Here is an 18363-nt window from a genome sequence, read left to right as displayed (position 1 = left end):
AGTATTAATTTTACAAGTCAAAGTTACAAATGATAAAGTAATTATCCTCAATAATCCTTCACAGTTAATTATTTTGAGACCTTTTTTGGTCATTTGTAATCAAATTTTTCTTTTTCCGGGACGTGAAGTAAACCGGCCGGGACACCGGGGTTTTGTCTGAAAACCGGGACTGTTCCGGTCAAACTGGGACGTCTGGCAAGCCTACCCAAAAAGAATTAGCGGCTTGGCTGTCTCTAATAGAGAAAATTCAAGGATTTTTAGTCGTTCAAAAACTTTAAAAAAAAAAAAAAAAACAGCCAAGTTTTAAGTGAAAAACTTACAAAAATATAAACAAATGTGGTGCAGAATGTCCTTAAAGATACATTTGCATTCTCACCTCATATTTTTCTCTCCTAATCTTGCAATAGCGAGTGATGAGCAAGGGGAACACTTTCTTCAAGATATTAACGTTACTAATGAAAATGGAATGCAAAAATTTTGGAAGATTATTATCGTTGAGATAAATAAATACCTTTGTGCTGAACAGTAAAGTTATACAAAACAACGTAAGTAGAAGCACAAATTTGTAAATTACAGCAGACACGTGTTTCGACGTTACAGGGAACGCCTTTTTCAATGCAAAAAGTAATGAGCTTATGGATGAAAAGACATCCGACAAAAGTCGGAACGCCTTTTTCAATGCAAAAAATAATGAGCTTATGGATGAAAAGACATCCGACAAAAGATCCGATTTTTGTCGGATGTCTTTTCATCCATAAGCTCATTACTTTTTGCATTGAAAAAGGCGTTCCCTGTAACGCCGAAACACGTGTCTGCTGTAATTTACAAATTTGTGCTTCTACTTACGTTGTTTTGTCTTACTTTATTATTATCGTTGGTTTCTAATTCAAGAGAGATTTTTACTATTCACATTGAGGAAAAGTCAGTGGCGGCTCGTGCCTTGAAAAAGTGAGGGGGCCAGATCATGGGTGCACCCCACCCTCCACGGTTTTAAAAAATAAAAAATAATTTAAAAAAAAATATTTTTTTTAATGTTTGAATTTCCTTAGAATAATTATTTGTGTATAAATAAAATTAAATTCATTTTAAACATTGGACAAGTTACAAAATGCTTAAACTACTAAATAAATCACGAAAGATATTAATCTCATGTTTATGCCGACATAGCGGTGCACTCCCTCCTCCATCCCCCTGACTATTAAAAATAAAATTTAATTAATCAGATAGGGAAAAGCTAGAAAATGCACCACGAAGATTATCAATCTTGCGTTTATATCTAGTACGCTTTCTGGCGCTGCAATACGCTTTCCTTGCAGGTAAGGGAGGCACTTTCACCGGCTTTTCACCGCACCTCATTAATTTTACTTTTCTAACGGATAAACCGCGGATTATACGCAAGAGATACGGTACAATCCATTTTTTATTTCAAGCACGTACGCACAAAAAATAAATAAATAAAAAGTTATAAATTATTGTCTGAAAAAAAGTGAGGGGGGCCCGGGACCCCTCCGGCCCCTCCCACGAGCCGCCACTGGGAAAAGTTAATTTTTCATCATTTTCTCTTACAACATGTGATTTAATTTCCTACTTAATGTAAAACCTAAAAAACATTTACTTTTCTTTTTGTATCGCAGTTTATGACAACAGGAGCTGAAAGTGTTAGTATTTTCAAATGATAAATGGATGCTCTCGAAGGAATGTTTTCGTTTTTGACAAAATAAATCTTTAACAAAGATGGTTTTATTGCACCAAAATATAAGTTTTATTATTATTATTATTGTTGTTTTTTCGTGATCGCTATATTGCATTTTATTCTTTCACACTTAAATTTTTTATTACTGTATTGTTGAAAGGTGTTTCTTTGTTTGGATTTTATTTTCATATCTTCAAAAGTACTGTTAGTTTATTTTTGGGACAGTTTTAAATCAAAAATACTGTTAGTTTATTTTACATTAGAAATAAAGTTTACGCTAAATTTGTTTCCTCTTGACGTGTGTTCAGTCCTATCTCTTCCTATTTTTTCCTACTTTTTTAAGTGATTTTTTCCTACTTCTCCTACTTTTTAAATTTTTGATTCCTTATTTCCTACTCCCCCCCCCCCCAAAAAAAAACCACTTCGGGGTCTGTAATAATATCTTTGTTGACAATTATTTGTAAATGTCATCTTTCTGAAGCTTGAAAAAATAAGTGAGAATACATTTCATGTTACTATCAGGTGTGCAGTGTAATGTAGAATTCGAGTTTTAGAGTTTGATCGAGAGATTCATTTCCCCAAATACTGGTTTAGGATTCCAAGATCATTAAAAATTTAGCAATTTTACGAATTAGTGATACCGCTTATTATGGTAATTATACTTTCAGTGAGTCGTCTGAAGAAGGGAAGGGTCACGATTTATGGAAAATTTAATAATGTGTAGAAATGCAAATTTTCAAATCCAAATATAATTAAATATGATACATTTTATCTATATGTTAAAAAAATGTAAGGTCAAAGAAATTGCGCAAAAAATTCTGTGTCGGATCTGTGTCCAGGAGATCCATAGCACCTACAGCCTTGAAATTTTGTACAAAATTACTTCGAGCCCCGGGGATTTGCACCTGGAATTTTGTTTTTTAAATTTCGAATTAGATTTTGTAATTAACTTTTTAAGCTCAAATTTAACGTAAATTGCCCATGAGGGGATGAAAGAATTTCCACACCCCTTAACATTCTATGTCGTTCGGAAGACATTTTGTTTCTACATCAAATAAAGCTTGTTATTACTAATAATAAAGTAGAAAGTCTCTCTGTCGGAATCTCTGTCTGTCAGGATCTCTGTGACGTGCATAGCGCCTAGACCGTTTGGCCGATTTTCATGAAATTTGGCACAAAGTTAGTTTACAGCATGGGGGTGTGCACCTCGAAGCGATTTTTCGAAAATTCGATGTGGTTCTTTTTCTATTCCAATTTTAAGAACAAAAATATCATAAGATAGACGAGTAAATTACGAAAATATCATAACGTGGAACCGTAACATGGGCACAAGCCAATTGGCGAGAAAATTCACCATACATTATTTGTAAATATGCAGGCGAACCAAAAGACCTTTTAATTTTCTATTACGGGCAAAGCCGTGCGAGTACTACTAGTAAGTAAATAAACATGTTTAGATTTGATTTTAAAAAATTCAATTTTTAGCAATTTATGGAAATAAAATTTGTCGTAACTTCAAAATGGTACGTGTTACGGGAATTTAGTTTATATATTTATGTTTAGCTGGTTCAAATTGACATAAATCAGGCATTTAAATCAATGCTACAAAAAAAAAAAAAAAAAGTAAAATTTTGTCACAGTGATATCAATGCGGAAAGTGATGTGAATTGTTTTGTCAACACACGTTTTATTTATCCGCAGTTAACACGCTGTCGTTTGCAATATATCGACAGCACAGTTATGACATCCAGAGACTACAGTTTCGTGGCTTAAGGGCGGTAACTTACTGCTTATAACGTTCTCGTTTATTAGAAGAAAGAATTCCCCGAATCAAAATACAGTGAAACCTCGTAGAAACAATGTTCGATACAACGATGAACTACTTAAACGATATTCTCAATCTAGGGCCGACTACCAAGCCCGCTGGCCGCATATGGGTCTCTAACTCTACATCAATACAGCCCACTGCCGAAAAAGAGAGAAAAATCATTTATGAAAATGGTTTGGGAAATGACTTATCGTTTGATCCTTACTTGTAAAAAGCCACAATTTGTTTCATTTACCTACAAAGTCGGTTATAAATTATATTTGATAAAAAAAAACAACACAACTCTCGATAATACGACATATCCCACTATGGTGATCACTGTATCGGATCCTTTATGGGTTGTTGTATCGAGGTTTTTCCGTAGCTGTTAGAAACTACTCAAGTCAGAATGCAAAAGAGAACTTTTATCAAACTACACTTTGTTTGATAAGATCGATACTTGGTCCATGAGATGGAAGGCGTTGAAGTTTATTTTAGAGTGTCGCGGGTTCATTGCCTCCATGTTTGCTAGTGGCGACAGGTGCACGTTAAATCAGTCGTTGTCCAAAGTAAAAACAGATATTTCAGAGCATCAAAATTACACAAAATAGGAGTCGCCAGCGGAAATCTATTGTGAAAAATTGAGTTATTTTACGAGCGTGGCGAAGTGCTTTCTCGTGAAAAACGGACAATATTTCATTGCGTTTTTGACCTTACGCCTTAAACATTCAAGTGAAATTTAACGATTTTCATCTTGTGTCAAACCATGTGTTTTGCCTTGAATGGTAAACAGTCTTTGCACTGGGATAAACCCCGATTTTACATTGTCCGTTTCATGCGTTATCCCGCTTCCTACGTCATTTTCTACGTTATGTCGATAGTGTTAAAAATATTTCGCGTTTTACATTACCCTTTGCAGAACACTTGCCGAGTTAATTCTTCTAGAAACAAATCAAAATCATATTTCTTCAACATCTACAAGATTCACAGAGATTTTTCTCTGAGTTCAGGGGTGCCCCCCCCCCCCCCAAAGTTCGATGGCACAAATCCCACTCCCTGCAAAAAAAATCTCAACCCTCTTTTCATTTTTAATTTTTTTGCTCTCTTTTTTATTATTTAATTTTTAAAGATATTTTTTATTTATTTATTTATTTTTAATTATTATTGTTATTTTATTAGAAAAGTTCTGTTCTTCGCCAATGACATACACCCACATACACGAACACACATACACATCCACACAAATTAAATAAATAAATAAAATGAAATATAAAAAGAATAAAATAAAATAAATAATTTAAACTAAAAATAAATCAATAAATAAATTTAAATAAATAAATATTAAATTTTTTTTTAAAAATCCCCCTCAAAAGTTTTGATGGCGCAACGTGCGCCATAATCCCCCCCCCCCCTCCCAATGTGGGCACTCCTATCCGAGTCTTTTCTGAAATAAATTCGTTTCATCACTGTTTGAAGTCGTTCTGGTATTTTTTTCTGTTCCGTCTTACTGTCTTTATTGTCAAAGCATATTTTTTTTTTCTTTTTTTAATTTTCAAGTGGAAAACAAGAAGCAAATTTGGAGAAAAAAAACCGTACAGAACGTGCTACAAGAAAAATCGTATATAAAAATACGTAAAGATTACGGATTTCTTTCGCTAGTCTATTGGGATAATATCAATTTTTAAGCACTACGCTTCGATTTCTACGCCAGCTCGACTTTACGTTTTCCCGCTTGATTCGTTTTTTATCATTAATTCAACAGAAAACGTAAATCGGGGTTCCGCTGTGTTTGCATTTTGTTTTCCATAATTGATGTATTTCATTGGCATTTTTTTAAGAAGTTAAAATTAATATTCTCGTGTTTCTGCTTAAAAAGCTCTTCTCTTTAGGTGGCCTCATTAAGTTAAGACAGTGGCAATACCTGTACCTAGCGTGGGCGCAGTTGAGAAGTTGTTTAGTGGCTGGTTTCCAAACGAAAATGCTAAATCACAAGATTCTGCTCTTAAGTTTAGAAGTGACTTCATGGTGGAAATGACCCATTTAATTCCTCTGAAGAGGATTTTTGTTTCTCGGAAAACAATCTGTCTGATACAGAAGAATTGAATTTCCCATTTAAGTTCAAATTAAGGTTAAAGGGAAATTCATATGATCGTGTCTTTTAGTTAATAGTTCTTTTTTTTAGAGCAATTTTCTTTTGCATAAAACGTGCTGAATATATGATATGAATGAATTTTGAATCCTCTGCCCCCCCCCCCCGACGGCCGTAGGGGGGCAGAGGATTCAAAACTGCACCTGATAAATATCGTACATAGTTGTATGATAGACACAGGGGGCTCCCAAAAATGCATTGCGATGGGGCCCCTAACCTGTAAATCCGTCACTGGTTTGGACTAATAATACTTTACTCCAAGTCATCTAAAAGAATGATTAGTGCAATTATTTCGTTTTGTTCATTAATAAATTTGTTTTATGTATGTATTTGCTTATCTACTTAGCATATCTAATTTAGCAGCAGTTTCGTGTAACTTACTGGAAAAAAAACGCAAATAAATGTTTGACATCGTTCTGTGATGGACAAAGGGGCCTAGAAAAATACATTGGGACTGGCTCAAACCTGTAAATTCGGTACTGGGACTAGTGGAAGTTTATGAGATATTCAATCGTGAAAAAGATAAAATTCTTAAAAAAAATTTAAAGAATATTTATGAAGAAAAACTTACTCTGTTATTCATTTCTTTCGCAGAGGCGAACCTAAGCATTTAATTTTTAAGTGTGAGTAGTTTCTTAATTATAAAATGAACTTCGTATAGTAAATTTGTTTGTAAATATCGCTTTTTTTTCTCGTTGCCAATCACAGTTAACTAAGTTTTAAGTCAGACACGAAAATGGGGTGGTTTCCTTCAGTCAAAAGTAAGTACTACTTTTAGTACTGGATAGAATAATCAAAAAAAAAAAAAAAAAAAAAAACATTGACCTAAAAAATACGTTCATTTTCCCAACAGTTATTTTTTAATTAATTTTTTAAAATGTCCGATTTTTCGAACAAGGCGTGGTCTTGATGACGTCACAGATGATGCACTTTGGCGCATCTTTCTATCACGTTTCCATGTTATGATAATCAAGAAGCGAATTGAATGTTGCACTCTACGCTTGCTATCAACCATATCGTTGCTAATACACGTGAATAAAGATGCGAATTAAATATTTTGCACTGTGAATGGCAACACTGAAAGGCATTTCATCATTTGTGATGTCATCGGCAGAAGCCGTAAACAATGAAAGCGCTTCGATTTAAATTTTTTTTTTTAATATTAAACATAAACAAATTATTTAAAAAATGGTCAGACCCTATGTTTTTAAACATGCTCTTTCAGAAAAAAAAATACTTTTAAAATTTTGGAACCGACTTCGCGGTAATTTTAGATAATGTGACAACCGTAGACGAAGTACAGTTGGCACCAGGGCCGTCCCAAAGGGGGGCGAGCGGGGCAATCACCCCGGGCGCCACGAAATGAGGGGGCGCCGCGAGGCGCCCCTCTTTTCGACGGAACACGACGACATTCACACGAAATGAGGGGCGCCTTGCGGCGTCCCTCTACGTATAAAATACCCCGATTGTATAAAATTAGGGGCGTCTTGCGGCGCCCCCTCATTTTGTGTATCATAGATACGCAGCCATAGACACATAAAATAGAGAATCATAGCAATTATTCTCTATTTTGTCCTAGGGCACGAAAATATTCCTGTCTTTCCAGTCTCCAAAACATTCATTTCCTTTGCATCATTGAAGCAGATACAATTTCTGAGAATATAACTGTTTAGAATCAAACAAAAGGCACTTCTTCATTTGTCTAGTTCTCACCAAATTTGCTTGAATTCTGCTCCTGCATGCAGAGACGTATCCAGAAAAAAGTTTTAAGGGGTCTAAGGACCCTTAACCTTCGAAATTGTCGATTTTCTGGAAAAAATATATGTTATTCATAGTCTGATTCTGAACACTTTGATACCTTATTTATTACCATACGCCAAAAACTTTTCAAGTTATCGTAAAAATGCGTAAACTTTCCCCATAGAGATTTATGTTAACAGCAGCTGTTAAAGCCTCTTTTTCTCAGGTGCCGGTTTCTTCAGTTTTCTGGTTTTGCGCGCATGATAGCTCAGAAAGTTTCTTATATATTTCCGTGAAACTTTTCATGCATGTTTGTCTGGTATATTTTTATGACCTGAACCTAAATTTTAACTAAAAATAAAAGTTAATATTTAAAAAATATATATATATTTGCCCAAAGTTTTGGAAATTTTCGATATAAACTTATAAAATTTCAAAAAAATAAATAAATAATTAAAAAAAAATAAAAAAATTTAGGTTCAGGTCATAAATATAAACCAGATAAACATACATTAAAAGTTTTTCGGAAATATATAAGAAACTTTTTGAGATATCATGCGCGCAAAATGAGAAAACCGAAGAAACTGGCACCTGAGAAAAAGAGGCTTAAACAACTGCTGTTAACATAAATCTCTATGGGGAAAGTTTACGCTTTTTTACGATAACTTGAAAAGTTTTTGGCTTATGGTAATAAATAAGGTATCAAAGTGTTCAAAATTAAACTATGCATAACATATATTTTTTTCAGAAAATCTAAAATTTTGAAAGTTAAGGGTCCTTAGACCCCTTAAGGGGGCACATTGAAAAAAAAAATTTTTTTTTGATTGGATTGAAGGTGTTCGGTTAAAATTTTGAAACTTTTAATTTTAAAAACGCAATTTTAGCCTTAAAACGCGAATGCAGGCCATGTTTATTGACGTTAGGGTAAGGGAGGGTGTTTCCGATCGATTTTTTTTTAATAGATTGAAATCAATTCCTTCTCTCCCTGAAAGTTTTCGAAATTGAAGTTTCAAAAACGCAACTTTAGACAAACTTTGAAGATTTTATGAATAGGAGGATCTGGAGCATTTCCCAGGAAAATTGTTCAAAATTATGGTTCAAAAAATGTAAGCAATGTTTTACTTTCAGGGGTTAACCCAATTAAATTTTTCGTAAGTGTCGTTTGAAAAACCCACTGCTTGTGATATTAAAGAAAGGCGGCAAGGGGACCCTTGCACGAATATTTTCTTAAACTCAAGTCTTAAAAGCAATTTATAACGCCATATTTTGTAATATTAGGGCCAGTGATTTTTAGAAATTAGAGCTCTAAAAACGCAATTCAGAGCGATTTTCGATGTTGTTGAGTATTTGTGTGCTTCTCCCTAAAACTTACGAATATTTGATACAAAAGAATAACATCTTTGTTTATAACATATAAGAAAGTTGGTATTAAATTGGCAGAAGTAAAACCAAAAAACTCTTGAAAAGAATCATTGGATGAGTCCAGATCGAAATTTAATTTTAATGTAATTTACTTCGATAAATACATTTTCTATTTATAATCAGCAAATTATTTATTCGTGTTCTTAGTTTGATCAATATGAATAACCAATTCCATTTTAATTGTTTTTTATATTGTGGGATAACATTTTACTAGATAAATAGTTGGATTTTTAACATTTCTATTTTTCGAAAAGTTTTTGCTGCATTAATGTTTCACAAATATTAGTAACAGATTTATTGCTTGTGATTTAATTTGTGTTACTATGCATAGCCCTTTGATTGTTCTGTTTATTAATATTTCTGTTATTAATATGTAAAAAATTCAAGTATGTATTATGCACTGATGTTATAACTAACTTAATTTTTCTGTGTGTAAGGGGGGGGGGGGGGGGCACCAGGAAACTTTCGCTCCGAGCGCCGTCAGCTCTTCGGACGGCCCTGGTTGGCACCATAGATGTAGTTAATACTACATCTATGTTGCCATTAAATTAGTGGCTATAGAATCCTTGTTTATCAGTTGATGTATGTTAAGTCGTCAAAAATTCATTTCCTTAAAGTATATTTTGATCTCTTTCTTAGATAATTGGAATATGTGGAATCATCTGCGAGTCCGTAGGAGGCTATTGTAACTATGGAGGAATGTACAGTTTCTACAATTTTGTGGTTGTGACGACTCTCATTATAGCCATCATCATCCTCATCATCTACTTTTTCAGTCTCGATCAACATTTGCGATTCATGTGCGCGTTTGTCAACTGTCCACTGACGGTCAGTCTTTTTCCTCATTTCTTGTTCTTCATTTCACAATTTTACTTGTGTCGGTAGGGTGGCGTAGTGGTTAGGCATTGGCTTTTTATGATTCATATCCGACTGCAGTCAACGAACTTTCAAGATGCGGAAAATCGCCAGCGCCAATGCCGCATGACTATGCGCCACTAAAGTGTTCTTTCCATGTCGTTTGACCTAAGGCCCCTATACAGGGTGTTTCTGAACTGTTGGGGAAAACTTTAAGGGTTGATAGTACACATCAGAACAAACAAGATAAAGTAAAAAATAAGGGTCCCAAAGGTCTTTCGAATGTGATAGGCGCCGTTAAAGTTTAGGGTCCAATATTTCAAATGATCGTAAAAAAAAAAAAAAAAAACCCCGGAAAAATTGGTCGATTCGTTAGCTGTTTTCGCTAAAAATCAGTATTTTCTTGAAAATAAATTTTTGAAGATGTAGTTTAAAAATGGCGATAGAGGGCGCTTTAGATTTTGGAGTAACGAACAAGTATTTTTTACCGCTGTTTTTGATTCTCGTTAAATGTTTTCGAATGCTTGGACTTAAAATTTGAGCTTAAGATCTGTTGGAAGTGGTAAAGTAGCGAAAACTTCAAAGGTTGAAATACACTTTGTCACAAAAAATGTATGCATCAGGAATAAATTGAGCTGCAACCAACAAACTCGGCAGGAAAGTAGTTTGGTAAGAGATGATTTAAATTTCGTCGCCAGTGAGGAAAGGGGGAAGCGCGCTATGCGCATACAAGATGCGCAGATGGGTACGATTGAAAGTGGGGTGTCAAAGGACACTTCAAGCGAAACTGTCGAGTTGTAAGGACACTATTCTAACCAGGACGACCTTTTAGAGGCATACGAACAATTGTATTTTTCAAAGGGACGTACAGTAGGTCTCAGAGAAGCAGGTTGGTTGTACGGGGGTATCTATCGCCACTTCGGTCGAATCGATATGGTAATAGCTTAGTGTAGGCGAAAATAAATAAATCACTCCATTGCGATCGGTTAAGGCAGGGGTTCTCAAACTCATTCGACTCGCGACACCCTTTGGAGGATTAGAGTTTTTCCACGGCACCCTAGTCAATTTCTATTCTTTGAAGTAAGCGCGTAAGTGCAAGGCCTAAGGTTCAGAACCTAACATCTCGTTCCCTTATGATTGAATTTCTCCAGCTTTTGCATATTCATTAGACAATTCACAGAAACTAAGAAAAAATGAACCCAATGAACATTTAAGTTTTAATTGTGTGTTTTCAGCAATTTTAGCAACGAAAAGCGATTTGGTCGCTTTAAGAACATTGACCGTAATAAGGAAAACTCTCTGCAAAGATAACTTCACAGTTAAAGGCAAAAACGCCAAAATTTATTATCAAACTGAAACGAATTGAAATAGTCTTTATTGTATGAAACCACATTTGATGAAGACCTAAAAAACATCATCAAAAAATCCATGTTTAGTGCCAGGGGCGTAGCTAAGGGGGGGGGTTTTGGGGACAAAAACCCCCCCGAAAAGTTAGTCTCAAAAAAAAAGAGAAAAAGAAGAGAGAAGTGAAAGAAAAAAAAAAGAAGAAAAGGAAAAAATTCCAAGCGATTATATATATATATATATATATATATATATATACATAATATATATATATATATATATATATATATATATATATATATATATATATATATATATATATATATATATATATATATATATATATATATATATATATATATATATATATATATATATATATATAAAAGAAGTAACCCCCCCCCGAAAGTCGGGTCTAGCTACGCCACTGTTTAGTGCCATGGAAAGGGGAAAGATCAATCATCATATTTGGCGCAACTGAAAAATCTTTTTTTTTTTTTTTGTCAACGTACAGGAAAATAAGATCAGACACTTTTTACATCAGTCTTCTGTAATAACTATTGCCTGGTTATTGAAAACTGCTTATTCATAACGTTTTATCATCAATTAAGCTTTCTGATGGCGATTAAGTCACGATCTATTTTATTTTTAGTATGCCACACCAAAAAAACAGGGGAATAGCCTAACTGTTCTATATGACCTTATTTGGCAAATCAAACTAACATACATACATTGATATTATGGACACTTGACAGCACCCCTCGCCTCTTGTGTGTGTAAGTTTTCTTCCTTATTTTTAACACTTATATTAATGTTTTTCTCTTTCAGGTGTTTATCAATGATGTCATTTTCACAATCCTGTACTTGATTGCTGCTATTCTCATGTTTGTCACAGTATTTGGATGCAGATATCGACAAGTAGCGAGAATCTTCGCATCAGTGAGTATAAAATTGTTCATGCCGTACCATTGTGCAGCATGTTAAAGATCCATTGAATAGATATTTGGTTTGGATACTCTCGGCTAAATTAAATTCATACTGTGCATCGTATGATCCATTTGGTAGGAAACTGTGTCGTCAAAATTCTGAAATGGTAATGGCTGTTCGCTGATAGTGGTGCCACATGAAAGAACGAATGCCAACCCACTAGGTTTGAAAATGGGGTTGTTTCCGAAATTTTAAAAGTTTTTTTTTTCTTAAAGAGCTTGCTTAAAAACATGGGATTTAACCATGTTTTGAATAATTTGACAAAATTTAATATTTTTAACAAGATTTTTAAATGGTGCAATTTTATTCTTTACGCTTCTGCACATGACACCACAAGTAATGAAATGCTCTTCACTGATGCCATTAGCGCAGAGCGCAATATTTAATTCGCTGCTGAATTATCATAAGCTTTAAACGCGGTAGACAGCAAGCGTCAGAAATGAGTGCCAGTGGAGATGCGCCAAAGTACATCACTTGTGATGTCACAGAGACCACGCCTTATTTTCCAAAATCGGATATTTAAAAAAAAAAATAATAAATAGAAAATTAAGCGTTGGGAAAAATGAAAGTTTTTTCTAGCTCCATGTTATTATTTTTGCTTATTCTATCAATTTCAGTGACTAAAAGTTGCTCTTTTGACTGAAGGAAACAACCTCATTGTGAGAAATCAAGACACAGTCCCACTATAAACAAACATAGAAGCATTTCAAAAAGTTAGAGCACAATATTTTTTCTAACTTTCGATACGATTCATAGGTTTCTTGTACTAATTTTACTTTTAAAAAAGTTTCTAAATTTTGTTTGTAGGTGCAACAAAAAAAAAAAAAAAAAAAAAATCAATACTTGCTCTCTTGAGGATTACTTGTTTACAATTTTCTTTTTCTCAGAGCCTTGCACTGTTTGAGGCCATTCATTAATTACGTAAGGATGATTTTGGCAATTTTTGATCCCCCCCCTCTCCCATGTAATGGTACATAAAATTTTTCAAACCCCTCTCCCCTGTTCTTAAGTAAGATTCCATTTCATTTAACTACGCTAATGTTTAGTATAATATTTCGTTTAATAACGAATCTCACATCACTGGAATAGTTATTAAATTCGCTATAAAAATTAAATCTTTTTGTGTAAAGAAATATTAACTAAAAAGTTAAAATCTTGACTGAATGTTTTTTCGACATTTTTATTTTTTTATTTTTTTTGTAAATAAAAATAAAACATGCCATACATAGTGGGATTATTTTAATATTTCACCCCATTCATTCTTTGTAAAATAAGTAAAAAAGAGCTCAATCCGAATACGTTTTTTACCTTTCAGACGGAAATAACATCTGATCCCTGCCAAACCACTTGACCGCGCGATTTCTAATATAAAATATCGAATATTGGAAAATATTGCGTTAAGATTAGATTGAACGCCCCCCCCCCCCCCCTCCGGAAAGTAAGGGTAAATAAAGATTTTTCTAACCCCGTCCTCCTTGGGACCCTTTCGTAATTAATGAATGGCAACAGTAGAACTGCATAATTCATAAGCAAAATAAATCCTTGAATAAGCACACTTACCGTTTTTTCGATAAAAACGAAGTCACTGAAATTGATGGAATGAGCAAAAAAAAAAAAAAAAAATAATAATAACATTAAGCAAAGAAAATCTTTTATTTTCAAAACGTTTAATTTTTAATCAATTTGTTTGAATGTCCGATTTTCGAAATAAGGCGTGGACATTATTGATGTCACAGGTGATGAACTTTGGCGCGCACTCCACTGGTTCACTGAATGTTTACGCTTGCTTTCTACCACGTTTCCAGGATATGATAATTCAGGATTTGATAAAGCCCCAAAACAGACTGGCAGGCATTTTGCAGAAATGGTCAAAATTATTTCAACAACTAGAACAAATCCGTCAAAATGCGCAATTTTTCACGAAAATCTCTATTATCTATTAATTGAACTTAGAAGAAAGCAAACAAATGGCTCAGTAATTATTTTTAAAATTTTACTGTGCTTTCGAAACTGATTAAATTTTTATTCTGTCAATTTTTGCACAATAGGGCGGTTCGAAAAAGTCGATTTCTTTATTTCGGAATCGCGTTACCTCTCAAAAGTTGTAGTTTAGTATCCTCAATCGGGGAAAATTAAAAAAAAAAATACTAAGTTGGCATCTTCAGTTCGTGCATGACGCTGAAAGTTTGAAAAAATAGTTTAAAAAATTGAAAATTTCAGAAAATAATAAAATTAGTTTTTTTTTGTATTTTTTCATAATGCAACAGCCATAAATTGTCAGAATGTAGCGTAGTTTGAACCTAACAAATATTTTATAGCTTTTACATAAGATCTTTAGTTCGCGCATACGCTTTAGACAGGGTACGAGATTTTAGCCCAATGTATGGCGTATACGCAAACGAAAGATCTTATGTAAAAGCTACAGCATATATTTCCTTTGGTTCAAACTACGTTTTATACTGACATTTTACTGCTATTGCGTTATAAAATATATTAAAAAAAAAAAAAAACTAATTTTATTATTTTTTGAAAAATTCAATTTTTAGCATATTTTTACAAACTTTCAGCTCATGCTCAAACTGAAAATGTCAGCTTAGAATGGGGTGGTTTCCTTCAGTCAAAAGTACTACTTTTAGTCATTGAAATGGATGAAATGAGCAAAAAAAAAAAAAAAAACACATGGACCCAGAAAATTCTTTTATTTTCCCAACAGTTTTTTTTTTAAATTAATTTTTTAAAATGTCCGATTTTTCAAACAAGGCGTGGTCTTTATGATGTCACAAATGATGCACTTTGCCGCATCTTTCTACTACGTTTCCACGTTATGATAATCAAGCAGGGAATTTAAATTGCGCTCTACGCTTGCTACCAACCATATCGTTGCCAATACACGTGAGTAAAGATGCGAATTAAATATTTTGGACCGTGGATGGCATTTCATCATTTGTGATGTCATCCACCGAAGCGTTAAACGATGAAAGAGCACCGATTTAAGTAATTTTTTAAACATATTAAACTTGAAGAAATTATTTAAAAAATGGTCAGATTCTATGTTTTTAAGCATGCTCTTTCCAAAAAAAAATACTTTTAAAATTTTGGAAACGACCCCATTTTATTATTTTTCCCCAATTGAGGATACTAAACTACAAATTTTGAGAGGTAACGCGATTCCGAAATAAAGAAATCGATTTTTTCGAACCACCCTATTGCACAAGAATTCATTACTGTAAATGTTGCTTTGTTGTTTACCACGGTGCTCGCGTAGGAAGAAAATAAGCTACTCAACCTCGTTAAAGTAAACTAAATCACGATAAAAGGTAAATTTTTGCTTCACATTTGAACAAATCTTGCATTTTGAACCAATTTATATAGAATGAAATTTCTAAGCGTCTGTCCGTCCGAAATGTCTCCAAGCTGATACTGGGTGGCGCCAAATGTGGCATTTCTGTTTAAAATAAATTCAAACGACCGCGCGTAACTATGATCTGCATTCACACCTTTGTACATAAATACCTTTGTACACCGTGTACATAAATACTAGTCAACCGACCCTCTCCCCCCTCCCAAAAAAAAGTAAAATTAAGTTACTAGGTATAAAAGTTCTTATTGCACCACTGTTAGCCCAAATTAGTGACGATTTTGAAAAAATATCTGAAAAAGATTTAAAAGAAAATTACGTGTGAAGTTCAGTATTTAGTTTTTTAATTTCTACTGTTAACAATTGGAAATATCAAGTTTTTTTTTCTTTTGTTTATTCATTATAACATTTATAATGATATCGATTCATTTATGCATTTTTTTTAAAAACTTAAGTAAGTGATTAGAAAGGTGTATTCCCTCTATACTCATTATTATCCAGTTTTCATATTAATTCTTAAAAAAAAAAAAACATATGAAAAACTATTGGTTGCAAGTGTGCCCTATGGGAGGTCACTGCGACTTTCAAAAAAATTCTCTTATTCGACGAAGTTTGTCCGTCGATTCGGCAAAGTATTGAAAGCAATTTTGCTCTTTATTTCCTTTAATAATGCCTACTGTCTCTTGTCATTAGATGCAGGTATGTCCAGGGGCGTATACAGACTTCTATTTTAGGATATTTCAAGCTGAAGTATAGCGGGTTTTAGATACGAAAAATTTCTGAAACCGTTTGGATGTCAAAAAAAGGGGGGGGGGGGAGGGAGGGATTAAATGCAAATTGGAACGGAATAAGACATTTAATAGGACATAAATGATACTAATTAATTTATTGATAACTAGCGGTACCCGCACGGCTTTGCCCGTAGTAGAAAGTTAAAAGGTCATTTGGTTCGCCTGTGTATTTACAAATAATGGATGACGAATTTCTCGCCAATTTGCTCGCCCATGTTATGGTAGTTTGCTAGTCCACGTTATGGTAATTTGTTTAAAATTGGAATAGAGAAGGAACAAAATCGAATTTTCTGTAAATCGCTTTGAGGTGCACATCCCTATACCACAAACTAAATTAGTGCTAAAGTTCATGGAAATCGGCCGAACGGTCTGTCACAGACATCCAGACCGAGATCCAGACTTTCAGCTAATTAGTAAAGATGAAAGAAAGTTGAAACGAAGTCTACTTTAATGAAGTTCGAATTAATGAGGCTTACAATATATAAACTTAACTACTTCTGCTAATCCATTCATCTGTTTATCTGGACATTCTAACTCAATGTTTTTGTAATGTCAGCAGTTTATATGAAAAAAAAAACGTGATTAATTTTTTCTTTCATTATTTATTCTTTAGCTCTTTGGAGTTTGTGGCACCATCGTTGTGGGGCTTCTAGCTTTCGACGGCTACCAACTGCATCGCAGCGCCCAATCAGAACCGAAATCAGATCCGGCTTAAAAATCTTCTGTGTGTTTTTTTTTTAACTTTCAATTCTAATCACTGCCAAGAAAGACTGATTTGCATCGTTTCTTTTCTGACTTATTGATTTATGGGAAATATTAATCCGAAGCAATGAGAAAGCGGACTTGCTGCAATGTTCTTTGCGGTTTTAGATTTATACTTTTTAAAAAATTTCAAATGTGTCGAACGCGTCATCTATCCAGGGATGACCAACGTGTCTGTCATTACGATGCACTTTAAATGTTGGAAAGGGCTATTGAAAGTGCTATTGAAATATTTCTTTTGGTGGTGAGAAAACACGTAAGAATAAAAATTTGGGGCTACCTCAAGTTAGAGCCGTTATACGAGGTCAAATCAAAAAGTCTGTTTTTTTTAAGCCAAAGTATGGCTGGGAATACAAAACGAACATGTACATTCCCAGCAGTGACAGTTCCTTTAACCGTACCTGCTTTTTGCTCGGAAGAGCGGAGCTGCTATCAGTCATTTAAGATGACAGTCGTTCTTCAGACGTCCACAGCTTATGAGCAGCAAAATGTTATTCGTTTTCTATGGAGCAAGGGACAAACGCAAATAGCAATTCGCAGGGAAATGCTCCCCACACACGGGGAAAAGTGACTCTCTTGGAGACTCACTTGAAGAGACACAAGGGACGTTTGTCTCTTTTGCTCCATAGAAAACGAATAACACTTCGCTGCTCATAAGCTATGGACGTCTAAAGACGGACCGTCATCTTAAATGACTCATAGCAGCTCCGCTCTTCCGAGCCAATAGCAGATACGGCTGGTACGGTTAAAGGAACTATCAATGCTGGGGATGTACATGTTCGTTTTGTATGCCCAGCCATATTTTGGCTTAAAAAAAATAGTCACAAAGAATTTTTGATTTGCCCTCGTATGTACAGGCCGACGCATCAGCTTCAGTTGAGTCACTTTGGATCGGATTTTTCATTGTTGCGGAGCTAGGGTTACCAGAGCAAAGTTTCGGGTTTTGCCAAATTAGCCAGGAATAATACTTTATTTAATAAACAATTCACGTGCTGATAATAATTGCGCGCAGTAAAAAATCACCAAACGCAATAACTTGCCAGAAAAGACAACCACTAAAACACGCGCTCCGATCCAAAATGGCTGATCTTAAGCTCGTGCGTCGGCTCGTATGTATAGGGGCCTTTTACCTCAAGTAGCTCACTTTGTTTCATAAACGTTTTAAAATAGCTGTCAACGTTGTGACAACGGTTTGAAAACGTTTATAAAACGATGCGCGTGCTGCCTGAGATAGTTCGGTGCTGGATGGCGGCATTCTGATCAAAATTTCTTTTTCCCCTTCTTGAAAACAATACAAGTATAAAAAAATACTACCTTGGTCGGTGTAAAATTCGAAAAATTTAGTAACAACGCGAAAATTTGCCTTTTTCTTACTTAAAAAATTTTTTTTTTGTGTCAATTTATCGATACTATTTTGCAAAAAAAGAAAAAGAAAAGAAAATCGTCTGCTCCCAT

The 18363-nt window shown here is 34.2% G+C and overlaps 1 protein-coding gene across 1 annotated transcript in view; it reads left to right on the top strand.

Annotated features, from left to right (window-relative positions):
* The window catches only part of LOC129225173 (proteolipid protein 2-like), a 76437-nt gene extending 58875 nt beyond the window's left edge, over nt 1-17562 (top strand). The window contains exons 2-4 of the mRNA XM_054859738.1: nt 9451-9639; nt 11839-11949; nt 16760-17562. Of these exons, the coding sequence (XP_054715713.1) occupies nt 9451-9639; nt 11839-11949; nt 16760-16861 (402 nt within the window). The 3' untranslated portion in view covers nt 16862-17562. The remainder of the gene's footprint in view (nt 1-9450; nt 9640-11838; nt 11950-16759) is intronic.
* Nucleotides 17563-18363: the final 801 nt, after the last annotated feature.

This window comes from Uloborus diversus, chromosome 6 (assembly GCF_026930045.1).
Source record: "Uloborus diversus isolate 005 chromosome 6, Udiv.v.3.1, whole genome shotgun sequence".
Lineage (NCBI taxonomy): Eukaryota > Metazoa > Arthropoda > Arachnida > Araneae > Uloboridae > Uloborus > Uloborus diversus.
The sequence above is the reverse complement of the archived record's forward strand: the minus strand, read 5'-3'. Positions and strand labels throughout refer to the sequence as shown.